General features: G+C 31.2%; 1 protein-coding gene across 1 annotated transcript; it reads left to right on the top strand.

Moving 5' to 3' along the window:
• The first annotated feature begins 11,396 nt into the window (after positions 1–11,396).
• Positions 11,397–16,814, top strand: LOC134721432 (uncharacterized). Its single transcript, XM_063584457.1, has 6 exons — positions 11,397–11,464; positions 12,834–13,083; positions 13,490–13,570; positions 13,979–14,101; positions 14,479–14,600; positions 15,329–16,814. The coding sequence occupies exons 2-6, from the start codon at positions 12,847–12,849 to the stop codon at positions 16,110–16,112; spliced, it is 1,347 nt and encodes a 448-aa protein (XP_063440527.1). The 5' UTR covers positions 11,397–11,464; positions 12,834–12,846; the 3' UTR covers positions 16,113–16,814.
• Positions 16,815–17,407: the final 593 nt, after the last annotated feature.

Here is a 17,407-nt window from a genome sequence, read left to right as displayed (position 1 = left end):
TCTTCTAGATGATTTCTTAACAATCGACAGACCGTCAGCAAATGCCGACGCTACTATGAAAACTTTAGTTTCCGTGTTTGCTTCACTTGAAATTCCGATCGCAAAACATAAAACTTTAGGACCGGTAACATGCATCGAATACTTAGATATAATATTGGACACTATTCGTATGGAAGCTAGATTACCCGAAAATAAATTATGTCGAATTAAGGAATACCTATTGTTTTTCCTCAATCGCAAAACATGTACAAAACGTGAGATGTTAAGTTTATTGGGACATTTAAATTTTGCTATGAGAGTCATTATTCCTGGGAGATCGTTTATATCTTATCTACTTAACATAGCTCACTCTGTTAAAGAACTTCATCACCATGTCACTTTAAATTATAGTTGTAGAAATGATTTATCATTGTGGCATCAGTTCTTAGATCAGTGGAATGGAATTTCTTTCTTTATTGATGATAATATGGTAAATGCGTCTGATTTTGATTTATATACTGATGCTGCGTCAACCGTGGGATTTGGAGGTTATTTCAAAAATCGATGGTTTCAAGCGTTATGGGCCCATAGAAATGAAATTAGATAAGGAATTATCAATGGGTATGGCTTACATGGAATTATATCCTATAGTAATTGCTGCTATTATATGGGGTGATGAGTGGTCAGGGAAGCGTATTTTATTTTACTGTGATAATATGGCAACAGTTTTAATTATAAAGAAAGGGAGATCAAACTCATTAGAAATTATGAGATTAATGAGACGTCTAACTTGGTGTTCCGCAAAATATAATTTTATTATTCACGCTACTCATGTAGCCGGAAAATGTAATACTATAGCTGATGCTCTCTCTCGATTTCAGATGGATCGTTTTCGTCAACTGTGTCCGACAGCATCAGTGGAACCTTGTCACTGCCCGCCCCACTCAGAAATTCTGTGGAATTAAGTTGTGTGATTAATAATTTGTGGAGTAAAAGTATTAATAGTGCTACAAGAGATGTATACACATCTGGGTATAAGTGTTTTCTCAAATTTCGTACCTCCCAATTCTGGGGAGAAAATATTGGATATGTAATGTCTAATATTTCCGAGGATATATTAATTTGTTTTGTATCATATTGTCAGTCAGTGTTAGATTTGAAATATTCTACTATCAAGTTATATCTTGCTGGAATACGTCATTTTTCTATTGCAAATTGTAGTGTCGATCCTTTAGTAGATAATGTAGGTAAACATTTGCTACGTTTACAAAATATTCTAAATGGTATAAAGAAAACTGAAAACAAAAGTGTGCGACAACAACTACCAATTACTTATAGTGTGCTTCAACAGATTTACCAGCATTTACAGAAAAGTATTTTCGATCCGCATTTAGATTTTACTATGTTAACTGCATCTATTATAGGTTTTTTCGGTTTCCTGCGTTATTCTGAATTTACATGCAAACAGTCATTTGATTCAGCTTTGAATTTAACTATGGATGATGTAGTATTTGTATCTGATTGTCAAGTTAATTTACGTTTGAAGGCATCCAAAACCGACATTTTCCGTCATGGAGTAATCATTAAACTATTTAAAACTAATAATAATATTTGTCCATATGTACAGTTGTCAAAATATGTAACATCCAGAAAAATGAATGGCGCAACAGATAATGATCCGCTATTGGTTGACAGTAGTAATTTAGCTTTACGCCGATCGTTATTTATAGACAAATTAAAAACAATTCTATCACACTTGGGTTTAAATGCCGATAAATATAGTGGACATTCTTTCCGAATAGCAGCAGCTACAACTTGTAGTTCTAATGGTATCCAAGATCATATGATTCAAACTTTAGGACGTTGGAAATCTGACTGCTACAGCCGGTATATAAGAACACCTGAAGTTGACATTCGTCAAGCTCTTTCGAAAATGTGTAAATAATTACGATTCAAACTTTGTTAGATGGGAAATTAGTGATTCGTTATTATAATTTTTTATGTATTTAAGTATACTATCGATTTCTGCTTATTTTTTTGTAAAGTTGCTCTAATTAGTCGAAAACATGTAAATAAGTAAGAATATTCAATTTGGCACAACCACGGTCTCGGAATAATTTTGGGGATACTCAATGCGTTACAAGGGCAGCATGTGTAGCATTTCGTTTGGGCAATGTAATAATGAATTTCATCCATTCTTTACTTGTCACAAAATTATTATCTGAGTTCTCAGGCAGCCCTGAATAAAATGGATAACTAGGCAGCCCTCTCGTCGGGTGAACGAATCATTTGTTTGTCCATTTGACAGTTCTTTTGGATACATGTTTTAGTGTGCAAATGTTTTTTTCACTCGAGGTTATCCGTCTCAGGTTGCAAAGTGAGCCCATACCCTCTAAGCATGGGCTGGGCCAGCGCTCAACATGCAGGTATTAAAATTAATTAAATAAACTAAAAGAGTGGGTATACTTGAGTTACATATGTTTGACATGGGATGGGCCAGCGCTCAACATGTCACTCGTAGAGAGGTATTTTGAAGTAACATATAATTGTTCGTTGAATTATGCTTCGAGCTCTTGTAAATACTCTCTTTTAAAAGGCTCGCTTTGCCATTAGGTTCACATTGTTTGAGGTTTCATTCAATACTCTACGAGTTATGTTTCTGTTTGATGTATACTAAAGTGGCTCGTGACTTTCTCCTTCAAATATTTGGTGAAAGTTATTTGAAGTCATGGTACCACATCTACACTCTGTCGTCAAGTGCAAGTGCCGCGATAGATGCTCGAATAATGTGAATTTAATTGAAATATGTATTTTATTTTTTATTTTTTAAATACATATCAATTGCTAGCATGTTGCCCGTAACGCCAATTTTATATTTTGTATTTTTTATTATATTATGTTTTTATTACTTTTGTATATATATTATGTCTTGAATACAAGCCTGTGTAATTATATAAAATAAATATTAGTCATTCTTAATTGATTTGATTACTTTAACTTAGGTGGCAATGTGCTATACTTCATCAGTCGTTCTAATTCTGCATCTATGACAGATCTAATCTGTACCGTTACACACATTTAAATCTTAAACAGCTGGAGAAAGTTCATCGCTCGTTCAAATCTTTATCAATAGAAACACGGCTCATAAATGCGTATTAATGTTCATTAATTAAAGTTTATGTTAGTGTTTATTTCCTTGCAGATGCCATTTGTTTACTTTATCTCTTATCTTGACTTGTTTATGGAAGTCTGGGAATTGTCTGACCGCAATGTTAATAGTCTATCTTGTTTGATATAAGGCATGTCAATCTTAAGTAACTCCTCCCTTACTTTTCTAGGGTACATTAGAAATTTAGTTAAGTTGCAGTTGTATTTTTTATATGGATTAGATACACATGTTTATTTTTATGCAATATTTTTATTTGTAATTTGTTACCCTCCATCCGCTCCTTACACCTCCGAGATTGTGGTTTGTGCTTTGGCAACATGTGCAGCAATTCGTTTGGGCAATGTAATAATGAATTTCATCCATTCTTTACTTGTCACAAAATTATTATCTGAGTTCTCAGGCAGCCCTGAATAAAATGGATAACTAGGCAGCCCTCTCGTCGGGTGAACGAATCATTTGTTTGTCCATTTGACAGTTCTTTTGGATACATGTTTTAGTGTGCAAATGGTTTTTTCACTCGAGGTTATCCGTCTCAGGTTGCAAAGTGAGCCCATACCCTCTAAGCATGGACTGGGCCAGCGCTCAGCATGCAGGTATTAAAATTAATTAAATAAACTAAAAGAGTAGGTATACTTGAGTTACATATGTTTGACATGGGATGGGCCAGCGCTCAACATGTCACTCGTAGAGAGGCATTTTGAAGTAACATATAATTGTTCGTTGAATTATGCTTCGAGCTCTTGTAAATACTCTCTTTTAAAAGGCTCGCTTTGCTATTAGGCTCACATTGTTTGAGGTTTCATTCAATACTCTACGAGTTATGTTTCTGTTTGATGTATACTAAAGTGGCTCGTGACTTTCTCCTTCAAATATATGGTGAAAGTTATTTGAAGTCACGGTACCACATCTACACTCTGTCGTCAAGTGCAAGTGCCGCGATAGATGCTCGAATAATGTGAATTTAATTGAGATATGTATTTTATTTTTTATTTTTTAAATACATATCAATTGCTAGCATGTTGCCCGTAACGCCAATTTTATATTTTGTATTTTTTATTGTATTATGTTTTTATTACTTTTGTATATATATCATGTCTTGAATACAAGCCTGTGTAATTATATAAAATAAATATTAGTCATTCTTAATTGATTTGATTACTTTAACTTAGGTGGCAATTTGCTATACTTCATCAGTCGTTCTAATTCTGCATCTATGACAGATCTAATCGGCATGTACTAAAAGGTGGAGTTGTGGAGTGGAGTGGAGTTGTGGAGTGGAGTGGTGGAGTGAAGTGTTGGAGTTTTTTAGTAGAGTCACGGAGTGAAAACAATGAGTTAGGAACTTAAAACCAATTAATAAGATATTTTGTATACTTGTGTAGCTTATACAACCAATAAATGTTTCAACAGCATCCAACTGCATTCATGTTCGTCATACCAATATTATTCACCTTGGATATGTCAGGGACATTTTTTAAGGTTATATCTCCAAAGAATAGTTTAAAAAATAAGATTAATGTTAAATGATAGACTTCTATAATTTAGGAGGGGGTCTCTCAGCCATTTTACCTTAGTTAACATCATTCTGGTGTAAATAATTTTAAAAACAAGACACTGAAGTTCATAGACATGATTCAGCTTAACAACCATTCCATCTTACTTTCATAGCTGGAATAATAAGAAAATGATTCGGCTGTGGACAATCATTTTCAGATAAACATAGAAATGATCCAAATTATCTTGTGTTAAAAAGATAGAATGTATTTAATTCTAAGATCTAAAATCTTGAAACAATCTGTTTCTCTACAAACACATATTTTCATTTAAATGGTGACTGTGCAAGTAAAAAGTTTGAATTCATAGATTTAATGAAATAAAGTTTATCAGATGAGCATTTGCTTTTCCTAGAATCCCTCGGAATTCAACATTTAATGTTCAGGACAATTAAGATGAAGTCTTAATTTTACAATAAAATTTGTTGAAAATGTTTTCATTATATTCTTATATCTGTCTTGTTTTCATGATATGTAAAACATTTAATGTGTCGTTTGTACTGATTTAACATCTGTTTATTTTATCAAATAAATCAAACGCAACCACATTTCTCATCTATTAAAGATATTTAGTTTCTAATGTTATAGTAATGACAGTTTTATGGGTTCTATGGACAGGCGATGGTGGCTAGATGCATTTTCCTTATCTATTTTAAATTTGAAGAAACAAACTATTTTAAATAGTACAGTCATAAATTAACATGCAAGATAAAATCAAAGTGACTGAGAATGTTGATTGACAATTTGATTTTATTATATCATAGTCCATTGATGACAAAAATATTAAAAAAAATTTTTTATCACAAGATGACTTTTTAACCTCTGTTTAATTCTAACATATTTTTCCAGGAGTAAGACATACTTTTTTTTTAACTAGGGGACTATACGTACCACAATTTGAAAATTACTTTTAGCAATATGTGCATTTTTATAAAAGTTTTGTGAGCTCTTTCAAAATTAATTTTAACTGCATAGGTTACTGGGCCTTTGCCTCCCCCTCCTTATTAGAAATACACAACAATTCATGACAATAAAATAAATTACAGGATACACTACATTCTCCCCCCTCCATCTGTCATAAAATGCTACCCAAAACATTGTCCAACTTTGATGAATAATTAAATATGTCAAATGAAATGATATAAAATCATTGTGTGCTGTAATTTAAAAAACAAAAACAATTATAAATGATTTTTAAATTGATATTGATTTTTGGATGTATTAAGTATATTTCACTCCATGACTTCACTCCAACACTCCACCACTCCACTCCAATACTCCACTCCACTCCACTCCACCTTTTAGCACATGCCGATCTAATCTGTACCGTTACACACATTTAAATCTTAAACAGCTGGAGAAAGTTCATCGCTCGTTCAAATCTTTATCAATAGAAACACGGCTCATAAATGGTGGTTTAAAACATTTGTTGGCAAGGAAATTTGCCAGTTTACATGAGCAGACAACAAGTTTGACAAATAGTTAAAATAAATGTTCTTTTACTTACTTCGTATGCGATTAACGACCTCCTCTCTTTCACTAAACCTTTGTCTAAAAATATATTTCACTAAAAATAAAGACAACGAAGAACAGTATTCATTATTGCAAATATGTATTTTTAACTATAATAAATAAAATAGAGTAAACACTTCCTTGTGTTGGATTATCCGTTTTCTTTACGACACGTAAAGAGGTATATATTTGAAAATATATTATGGAATATGAAAGCAAAATCGTTTTGATTTAGATAAAAAAAAAATACTATTTGAAAGTTTGTCTGCTGCCAATATTCAGTACAGGAAATTGTTAGTACACCAACAGTGAGTCATAAGTATGTTAACATTTATTGTCAATTCAATTTTGTCTTCGTTCTTTGAAAATCAAAATCAAAAAAGGTCTTGAAATATAAGAGTGAAATCTGTGTGTTTCGAAATTGAAATACAAAGTATGGTATCGCTTTGTAAAGATGGTTAACAATCAAAAGCCCTATAAAAAAAAACCTGCAGCAACAGAATAAAGAAATAAGCTAATTAAAAAAACAATAAAATATACATGTATCAAATTTTCAGATTTAACCAAGTTGTTGCAACACATGCATATGTATCTCTGCTATTATACCAAGAAAAATAAGAATAAGAATTAAACTATTTTTGAATCCAATTTAAAGAGCCGTAAACATACCTAATAGTATTTATAAAATTATTCAAATTGTAATTTTAAAAATATATGAATACATTTTGTTGATAATGTCTGTGTTTATTATGATATGCCACTGAATTTTATTTTATCTGTTTTCTTAATATAGGGTTCAAGTCAGATACTCACCAAAGACCTATTTAAATTATTCAAAACAGTGCATATTTTAAATATTTAGGTCAACAAAAATCTAAATAAACAATACACTACTTCCTTTATGTAATTTTTGAAAAGTGTGGTTAAAGAAATCTTGTGACTGCATAAGTGACGACATGTGATGAAATAAGCTTCCGTATTAGAAAGTATGTAAAGTGGTTGAAAAGTAGATTACGTATAATAAAACACAGTAATTGATTACGTAGAAATATAAGAAACCTAATCACTATACTATGTGTTTTATTAAAATTTTCAGCTCGTAGATTTACAGTCCATACTTGTACAATATTCTAGGTTTTCCCTTTTTTTAAATAATTTTTATCTTGCCATAATTACAGTTATACCATTATTATATAATTAAGGTTAAAGCTTTGTAATGTCAATTTTATGTTGATCTTAAAACTTGAAAAAAGACGCTTTGGTTTGCCAATAAGACAACTCTCTACAAAAAACCAAAATGACACAGAAATTAAAGACGTTTTGACTTTGATGCCTTTAAACGCAGACTGTATTTGGCTATTCAAACAGGTTATCCAGGTGACTCGAACAATGTTAAGCCTGATAGACGTACAGTACGTCATGACTTTTATGCTTTTTAGCACAAAGGCAGTTAAGGTTTTGATAAGTTTCATACCAGAAATTTGCCTTTACTTCTATGATGAGTTTATTTACAACCACTGGGTCGATGCCACTGCTGGTGGAGATTTATTGCCCCGAGGGTATTACAAGCTTTTTGTGCTGACATGAATTACCATTGATCTGGTTATGTTTATAAATTAACAGTTTACAAAATTTTAATCTTTTTTAAATACTAAGGCTGTTCTACCTCAGTCATAAATTACTTTAGCTGTATTTTGCAAAACTTTCAGGAATTTTGGTCCTCAATACACTTTAACTTCGAACTTTATGTGGCCTTTTTAACTTTTTGGGATTAAAGCTTTACTAATGAGTCTTTTGTAGACAAAACGCGCGTCTGGCGTTTATACAAAATTTAGTCCTGGTATCTATGATGAGTTTATTTACTACTTAAAACACACCGTAAAATTTGAAAACAAGTTCTCTCATGATTTGCAAAGATCAAAGGCAATCATGTTTATCTTAAACATTATTCTTTCAATGATGTATTACATCATATACTGTCTATTGAGATTGATAAAATGATATGTCCTCATGGCATCATTTGATAAAAAAAGGGGGAAATTAAGAAAGACATTTCCACAAAATATGAAATTGATAAACATTTATATAAAATATGCATGGTATGGAACCATACTCGGGGTAACATTTGACATTGACTATCAACACAGAACTCACTATATAATTGTTTTAGAACCTAGTGCATTCTGTGTACTATTTCCTAAAGTTTATACCAAAACAGCGTAATACATTTGAAGGTTATTTGATTTCATCAGTTTTTGGAAGGTTATCATGGTTATGCCATGACAATTTTTTTTCCTTTCATAATCGCTTTACTAGTAATATCAAGTCGTTGTCGACAAATTCATGATATAGTATTTGCCTGAATTGAGCTACTATTTGTTGATTCGTGTAAAGTCTTACAAATAAACTTTAATACCGACATTTCCATTGGCTAGACTATGTGACTAGCTTGAGGAAGTTCGTACACTTGCTTTTGATATTTTGTCAGATATTCAGAGTATTCTAGTTATATCCATGAAGTACCAAGTAAACGAAATTGGCCGCTACCCCTACTTTTCTTTTCATAACTTTATTAAATATTATTAAAAAAGCAAAGTTTGAAATGTTCCCATAAAATCTTTGTTGTTTTGTCAAACGTTAAACATATGAAAACGCTAGAGAAAATCATTTACCGCCAAATTCGCAATTGATTATATCTGGAAAATATGGACACGGATCTACCGAATTTATCTGAAACCATATTCCGTAAAGGTCACTAAAATCTTTATTGCGTACGTAAACATTTTGAAAGCCTGATTTCAACTTCACTTCTTTGAACTTTTTTGTTATAAAGCTTCCTTGTTGACAGCAACACATTTTCAAGAAAGGAAATGTAAGCTCCGAAATGTCGTATAAATAAAGGCAACAGTAGTATACCGCTGTTCAAAACTCATAAATCCATGGACAAAAAAAAAAAATCGGGGTAACGAACTAAAACCGAGGGTAACGCATTAACTATAAGAGGAGAACAACGACACAACACTAAAATGTAACACACACAGAAACGGACCAAGCATCAGACAAAATCTCACGAGAATATCAAATATAATATCAAAACCAAATACATGAATTTGGGATAGACAAGTACCTTGACACGTCTTATCGCAATGTGAATTTACACTAAAAAATAAGAGAAAACAAACGACGCAACGTTAAAATGTAACACACACAGAAACTAACAATAATATAGCAATGGCCATATTCCTGACTTGGTAGAGGGACATTTTTAAAGGAAAAAATGGTGGGTTCAACCTTGGAAATAAATGCCTTATATGCAGGCTCTGTGCCCGTTATTTTACAACTAGCAATGTCGTAGTGTTAACGGTCACTTACTTATACCGTCATATAAACTACCATAGTTTGCTTTCTGACCTAATTCCAAGTTTATGGATGGAAAATTTAGTCCAGTCTCAATCTTTCACTAGTCAGGGACAAGTTGTTTTTTTAATGATTGGCGTCTGTCAATTTCGAACAGTGGTATGCCTTTATTTCGGTTTTCCGGTAATTGCTTGAACTGGGTAGTAGTCTTTTTTACAGATTACCTCGTCATGGGAAATATCATAGCTTGTAATACGATGACCTGTGTTTTGTATATTTTTCCTGCAATCGGGTGTCTTAAAACATTTACAGTCCAACAAATATCCCCAGCCTGTATTTGTATACTTAACAAATTTCGCTTCAAATCTCCGACCATTTCGGGACTCCGTTTATGCATTGCTGTGGACTAGTGTTTTATAAACCTTCCTCACCTCTGTACACAATGTGTATTGCAGTCGATTTCTGGGGTCGTATGCTGGACTTCTGTGAACATAGATTAATGGCCGTTCCGTTTGTTTTCATTCATTTATTTAAAACAATATAGAATAAACCCATTTGCTGCTTCCATATAAACCGGAACAGCAGTAAAAATTCCATTTACTACGATGTCCATCTTAAAGTACAAAACTTGAATGTGTAACACACAAAATCAACCATGCAACAATACCTATTTCAGTGAATGTCACATCCAGTTAAAAAAACTGAATAAAGAACAATTCATACACTTTTGTCGTAAAGTTAAATTCAACAAGGTTTTGTTATTTCTTTTTGCTGTTGAATAATAAACATTACTGTAAACCAACCTATTTTTGCGAGTAGAAAATAACGGGAATACAAACCGTCGCGAATATTTAAAACTTGGATCTTTCCTTATCAAGCTTCATCAAGTAAATCGCTAAATTAAATAACCGCAAAGTGGTCACTAAAGTGTAAATCGAGAAAAAAAAGCATCCACGAAAATAATTTGGTTTACAGTAATTAATTTTAAGCGAGCACGTATTATTGTTTAACTGGAGATTCTTTTCGGATAATTAGCTGATAATGATTTTTTTTTATTATAACTACGCCTCAAAGGAAAAATTAACAGAAACCGACATATTTTCAATGCAATGAATGAGATATTTTGTGTCTTTCAAACCGAAACCAATGTACAAAATCAATAAAGTCAATCACTGTTTTGGGCCTTTAATTAGCAGTTGTGTTTTTCTCGGTTCGACACATTATTAGTTATTGTTCAATGAGGCTCGCATTACACCTGTTTCTTAGTCTCATACTAATATAGCTGATATTTAAAGACATAATACAGTTATTGTCTATATATCATCGTCCTTTAAAAAAGGTTTAGTTTTTATATAGATTCTAGTAGTTTCTTTAATAGAAATCTTATTACATTCCATATTTCTATACTAATTATCGGTTACATTATATAAAATAATTCCATCCCGATCCGTGCAGGTAAAAATGAAAACAAGCGCATATTACTGCAAAGGATAAATATTATTTTGGTAATTTTATCAAAGTTCAAATGGAAATTGTAGTTGATAAACTGATATGTGGAAACTTTGAACGTTATCTGATGTCTGGTCTCGTCAACCAATGAAAGCAAAGTACTGATAGAAAAGGCTTTTTAAAAACCATAGACTAGATAATTCAAACCTCATTAATACTGTACAAGAGCTATCTGAGATGTTCCACCCTAGAATCAACGCAATTCTTTGTTGTGGTATTCCAAAAGTTTAATTTCAGGAAAAACTGATATAAAAATAGAAAAATAACATAATTTTCTAAAAATACAACTCTGGAAATTTTTCATACGTTTAGTATGTTTTCTCATATAAAATGTATCATAGTACTTATAATTTCAATACACATTTGTACTCATATAGAATTAAACGTAAGTAGTAACACAGAACATTTTAATGATCTATTGAACTAGTAACATTTTAAATATGCATTTTCTAAATTATTTGTTTCATAGAGATCCATTTGTTCAAATTTCAATAGTATAATGGTGAGTATATAAAAGGTGAAGGTTTGCGAATTTACTAATCAAAATTTAATCTAACTCGTATTTCTAGAACTGTGAAAATTAAAATATACATAAATATCATAATAACCTATGTATATGGTATCACTCGGAATGTAAACACCACTGATAAACAATAGTGATTAGTTACGGCAATCTTGAATGTTTGTTATGTTACCGTTATCATAAGCGAAAAAAAGACAAAGGATAAATATTAACAGTTAATAAGATAAAATTTCTCTTAAACCTAAAGAGATTCCATTTTTTTAATAGATTTTAAACATACTGATTATTTACACCTTAAATATTTTGTTACATAGGCAAAATGTATTACACATAACCACACTATTTGTATGCAGGAGTGAACTTCCGCGTTAGTTATCGATATAAAAAATAAAAAAGATTAGTTTTCTGAAAATTATATTTTGATACTTGACAATTGTTAACTTTGTTGACAGCTGATAATAAATCACATAATGTAAACTGATATGCTCTATAAAACTTCATGATACTATTTATATATCCTGTTGCATAAATATGTATTCAGTATTAAAAATGATACGCGATTATATTTACCTATTCTTACTTACTTTTCAATCGAAGTCAATTTTGTAAAACAAAATCAATAAAAAGTATAGCAGGTATAACATTTCATGTTTTTATTTTCTGCAAATTGTCTTAAGTAATTAACATTTCTGTATAATGTCCTTCCTTTATTTCTAGTATTTATAAACAAAATAATTATATTTAAAGATCTTAGATATCAAACTATTTCATAATGGAAGCTCTATTTATTGTTTTCTAGTTTAAACAATTATTTATTTTTCTTTAAAAAATGTTTAACACATGTTTATTATTATAAGTAGTCTGAATTATAATGCAAAATGTCACAAATTTCAAAATCAGTACAATTTAAACATTAGACTAGTATAATAATCTTCAAAATCATCACATATAGAAGTAATAAACGTTTTGTTTTGATGGAGATGTGTTTGAAGATAATAAACTTTTCAATATATTTTTTTTTTTCAAATGTCCAGACCGTATACAGGGAAGCAGGTACCGGGTAAAATTGGGCTTACCTCTATTTTGTGTTACGACGTTTCGATTGATTGACACAAGAATGGATTTTCAGAAACTTGTTTACTTATGATTAATTTGAGATTGCTTTTATCAATTTTACGCATTCCTTACTAAATATATGCACAATCTTAATACTTCTATCATTTGTTGTTAGGTGATAATTAACAATGGTGGAAGTTGTTACTGGAACAAGAAGATGCAGGGAAATTGTTCGTCAATTGGAACATTACAAAGTCATTTCCGTTGACGCTGAAGGTATCAATCTTGGAAAAGACGGACCTTTGACCTTACTACAGATTGGTACCATCGATGGACATGTGTTTTTGTTTGATGTTTGGACCAACAAAAATCTATTTCTAAGAGGCAAACTGAAAGATATTTTAGAATCCGAAACAATTATAAAGGTGAATAGTCCATAACTTGAAATACTTTATAGTCCTAAATTATATACAGAATCTAGCAAACTATATAAGGGCAAACTTATTCAATCAGTATGATTTAAAGTTGATATAGAATATTGATAAATGAGACAATATATAAACGCAATTTGAAACTGAAAAGACTTTAAATGTAAACATTCGGTATGTCGAGCTTTTACTTTTTGGTTTTTTTTTACTTTTTATATCTGCGTATCTGCAAAAGTTCAGAATATCTGGAATCACGTTATTTTCCTAAATGCAATCAAACACATTATATGCTATACGATATCATTTAAATGCATACATATTTTCATCTTCATTTTCGTGTACTTATTGAATAATCGGGAAATTTTAGCGGCCATTTCTTATTTGTCAATACTCACAATTACAGGTGATGCATTCATGTCGAGGTGATAGTGCTGCCCTCTACTTCCAGTTTGAAGTTTTGCTTGAAAATGTTTTTGATACACAGGTTAGTACTGTCTTTGTGTTTATTGTGAAATAAATTTGAGGGTATCCGTTAAAAGGACATCATGGAAACTACACAAGTAGACCACACTCTTTAGATCTGAACATTGTTTTTCCTATTTAATTATTCATATACTGTATACATCTTTTTAAGTAAAACGCAATAATTTATTACTTATTTCACAGAATGAATGTTCGTACATTTTGAGTTACTTGTCTATATGTGTTCAATGTTATTCCAATTCGTTATGAATCCTTTCTTTCTAGTTTTGTACATCTGATTAACAAAAGGTGTATTAGGACTATTGGCATTAGTGTTGATAATGTCCTCTTTTTTGTGTCCTTTTTAAGTTTCTGTCATATATCATCACGGAAAATAAGTTTGAATGAGTTGGAATTCTTTTCCATACAGGTAGCTCATTTGGTAATAGAAGAACACAAAGGTCGAAAACTACCAAAGTGTATAAAATTAGCCGATGCCTGTAAACAATATTCGGAAAATGCCGAAGTCTCGGAGGAAAAAGATGAAATAAAGGTAATTAGTGTTTATAGTATGAAGATCATTTTAAAAAAAAATGTTACTATTCAAATATATGTAACATGTCTTTCATATGAATTAAAATACGAGATACTTAATTTATCTAAAAATACTATTTGCAAGCCTGTTTATATTTTGTCTTGAAAACCAGAAATGAATAAAAGTAATAAACATGATTCAAAGTCTTTCCAAAATATTAGGTGACCACTTGGTTAACTATTTTACTATTTTCAAAAACAGTATTTAGACGTGAGCAAATTTATTTGTGTCTGTATCATGATAAATTCTTTCGATTTCTAGTTTTCTTATTTCCTAATTATTGAATTCACTGAAGATCAAACAAAACATATAACATTACTGCATACTTTATTTAGGAAATTTTTGCAAAAGAAGACGGCTGCTTTTGGGCAAATAGGCCGTTGACACAAGAAATGATAGACTATGCATCTGGCGATGTCACTGCTTTGATTCCAGAAGTGTATGAGACACAAAAAACGTAAGTGGTCATATTATAATTATGTTTAAGGATAAACTGACTCAGGGGATCAAATACTGCCAATCAATCAAGATCTGCAAAGATTGGAGACTAGAGATAAATTTATACGAATTAAGGTGTTCTATGTATCCTTTTCGGTTGTCAGTTAGCAATCAACTTGTATGCCTGTGTATATCTAAACTTGTAGCCAAAAAACGTTTTTGATAAAGAATTTTTCCAGAAACAATTGACATAATGCCAACACTGCATATTTTTTTGATATTTCAATTACTTTTCTAACCGTCAAAACAGACTTGAAATCAGTTAATGTTTAATCAGAGGTAAAAATAAAATAAAATCAAAAGATGTTACGTTAAACCTGCATGTTACACAAAACTCATCAGATACATGATGGTGTGGATGAGATGTACAGAATAGAGGATAATGGGCAAAAATAAACCATCAAATGTACCAACAAAAATTAAAGATAGAGAATAATAAGAAGCTAAAATATAAAGAGTAAATAATAATGGCCAACATTTTTTTAAAGAGAACAGAAATCAGGGACATACCCTCTTTCTAGACCCAAACAAATGACAAATGACTGAAGAAAAAAACCAGCCACAAACATGTCACCTTTTAAAAAATTGTTATTGTAGTCATAAAGACATAACACATTATATTGTATTTTTTTTACTGACACTCATATACCAGATTCTCGTTTATAGCATTTTTTCTACATTCTACAGGTATTTGGAAGAAAATGATCTACTTGATACATTTCAAGACAGAGTTTACGAAGAGATCACATGTGCGCATGACAAAAAACAATCGACAAAACGGTACAAACGACAACACAAAGTTGTTAAAAGTATCATGAAAGAAATCCCAAATAAGTATCCATCTGATATCAAGTTTGAAGACATAACTGACGAAGATGATATAACAGCAATCCGAAAAACAAAATTCAGCACCAAGAATCTGCATCCTATGCTTAAAAGACTGAATACGGAGGCCATTAAAAATCAGCTACAACACCTTGACTTACAGTTAGCAGACGATGAAAATTCATTTACGCCAAAATCCAGATCGTATGCCTTTTTACGTACTTACCAAAATCATTCCGATGAAGACATACAGACAGAGGCAAAGCGAATTTTAGAAGAGATAAACGAAAATATTTTGGACATAATGCTTCAAAAATATGATCCGAAAACAAGTCCCGATATGCTTGCATTGAACGAAAAGGAGGCTCTCAATACACTGAGACCAAGAGGGGTTAGAGACAGAAAAATACACCCCCTCTTGCTGAAATTTTATTGGCAAATGAAAGAAGAAAATCTCGATTCAACAATTCATGTTTTTCGAGAAAAGGAGTCGGATTACACTATTCCAGAAAACTTTTATAAATGGTTAAAATTTTGCTGCTCTGGAAATGTACCAGAAGAAATGAAATCAAAAGCGAGACGGTTTATGAAAAATTTGGACAGAACTTTTGGAAAAGGCGTTGTCCCCGGTCGTCAATGCACTTAAGTATTTTACATCGTTTATCTGAAACTAATCGAACTGAGCTGTCGTCGAACAATTGTATAAATTCCATAAACTTACATATCAATATAGATGGTTATTTTATTTTTATTTTTGTATGAAGGACCATTCAAGCATTTGCTTACTTTGTTATAAATATGCGTTTGACTGTATGAAAGGAGTATTTGTGTACTAGTATTAACGTAAAAAAGTTTTATATTACTGATTATTTACATCATTTTTTATTGTTATCATTATTTATAATTTATATCAATATCATTATTTATAATTTGTACAGTATTATTATTATAATTATAATTATTATTATTATTATTAATATAATCATTACTTTTTGTTATTTATCATTTGTACTTTATTATTATTATAGATATAATTATCGTTGTTATCATTCGTTCATTATTGTATATTGTATATATTTGCGATCAAACCCTCAGGTTACAAAAAATGAATTTGAAATAAAGTTTTGAAAACAATAGTTTGGCTGGGGTTTTTTTTTCATTATGAATTAAAGTATCAACTTATTATCTTAATTGCACATCTGACATAACATTCCAGTTATACTTGAGTATTTTATTTGACCTTTTTAACTTTTTGTATTCGAGCGTCACTAGTGAGTCTTTTGTAGACGAAATGCGCGTCTGGCGTAAATTAAAGATTTAATCCTGCGTGTCTATGATGAGTATATTTACAACCACAGGGTCGATTCCACTGCTGGTGGAGTTTTAATTCCCCGAGGTTATCACAAGCTCAGTAGTCAGCACTTTGTTAACTGACATAAATTATCATTGATTGATGTTATATTTCACATTGCCATAAAAGTGCGAGGTTTTGCATGCCACAAATCCAGGTTCAACCCACCATTTTTTCTTTTAAAAATGTCCTGCACCAAGCCGGGAATATGGCCATTGTTATATTATAGTTCGTTTCTGTGTGTGTTACATTTTAACGTTGGGTCGTTTGTTTTCTCTTATTTTTTAGTGTAAATTCACTTTGCGATAAGACGTGTCACGGTACTTGTCTATCTCAAGTTCATGTATTTGGTTTTGATGTTATATTTGTTATTCTCGTGGGATTTTGTCTGGTGCTCGGTCCATTTCTGTGTGTGTTACTTTTTAGTGTTATGTCGTTGTTCTCCTCTTATATTTAATGCGTTTCCCTCGGTTTTAGTTTGTTACCCTGATTTTGTTTTTTGTCCTTGGATTGATGAGTTTTGAACAGCGGTATACTACTGTTGCCTTTATTTATATGGTCATATTCACAAATTAACTGTTTACAACACT

Source organism: Mytilus trossulus, chromosome 6 (genome assembly GCF_036588685.1).
Source record: "Mytilus trossulus isolate FHL-02 chromosome 6, PNRI_Mtr1.1.1.hap1, whole genome shotgun sequence".
NCBI lineage: Eukaryota > Metazoa > Mollusca > Bivalvia > Mytilida > Mytilidae > Mytilus > Mytilus trossulus.
The sequence above is the reverse complement of the archived record's forward strand: the minus strand, read 5'-3'. Positions and strand labels throughout refer to the sequence as shown.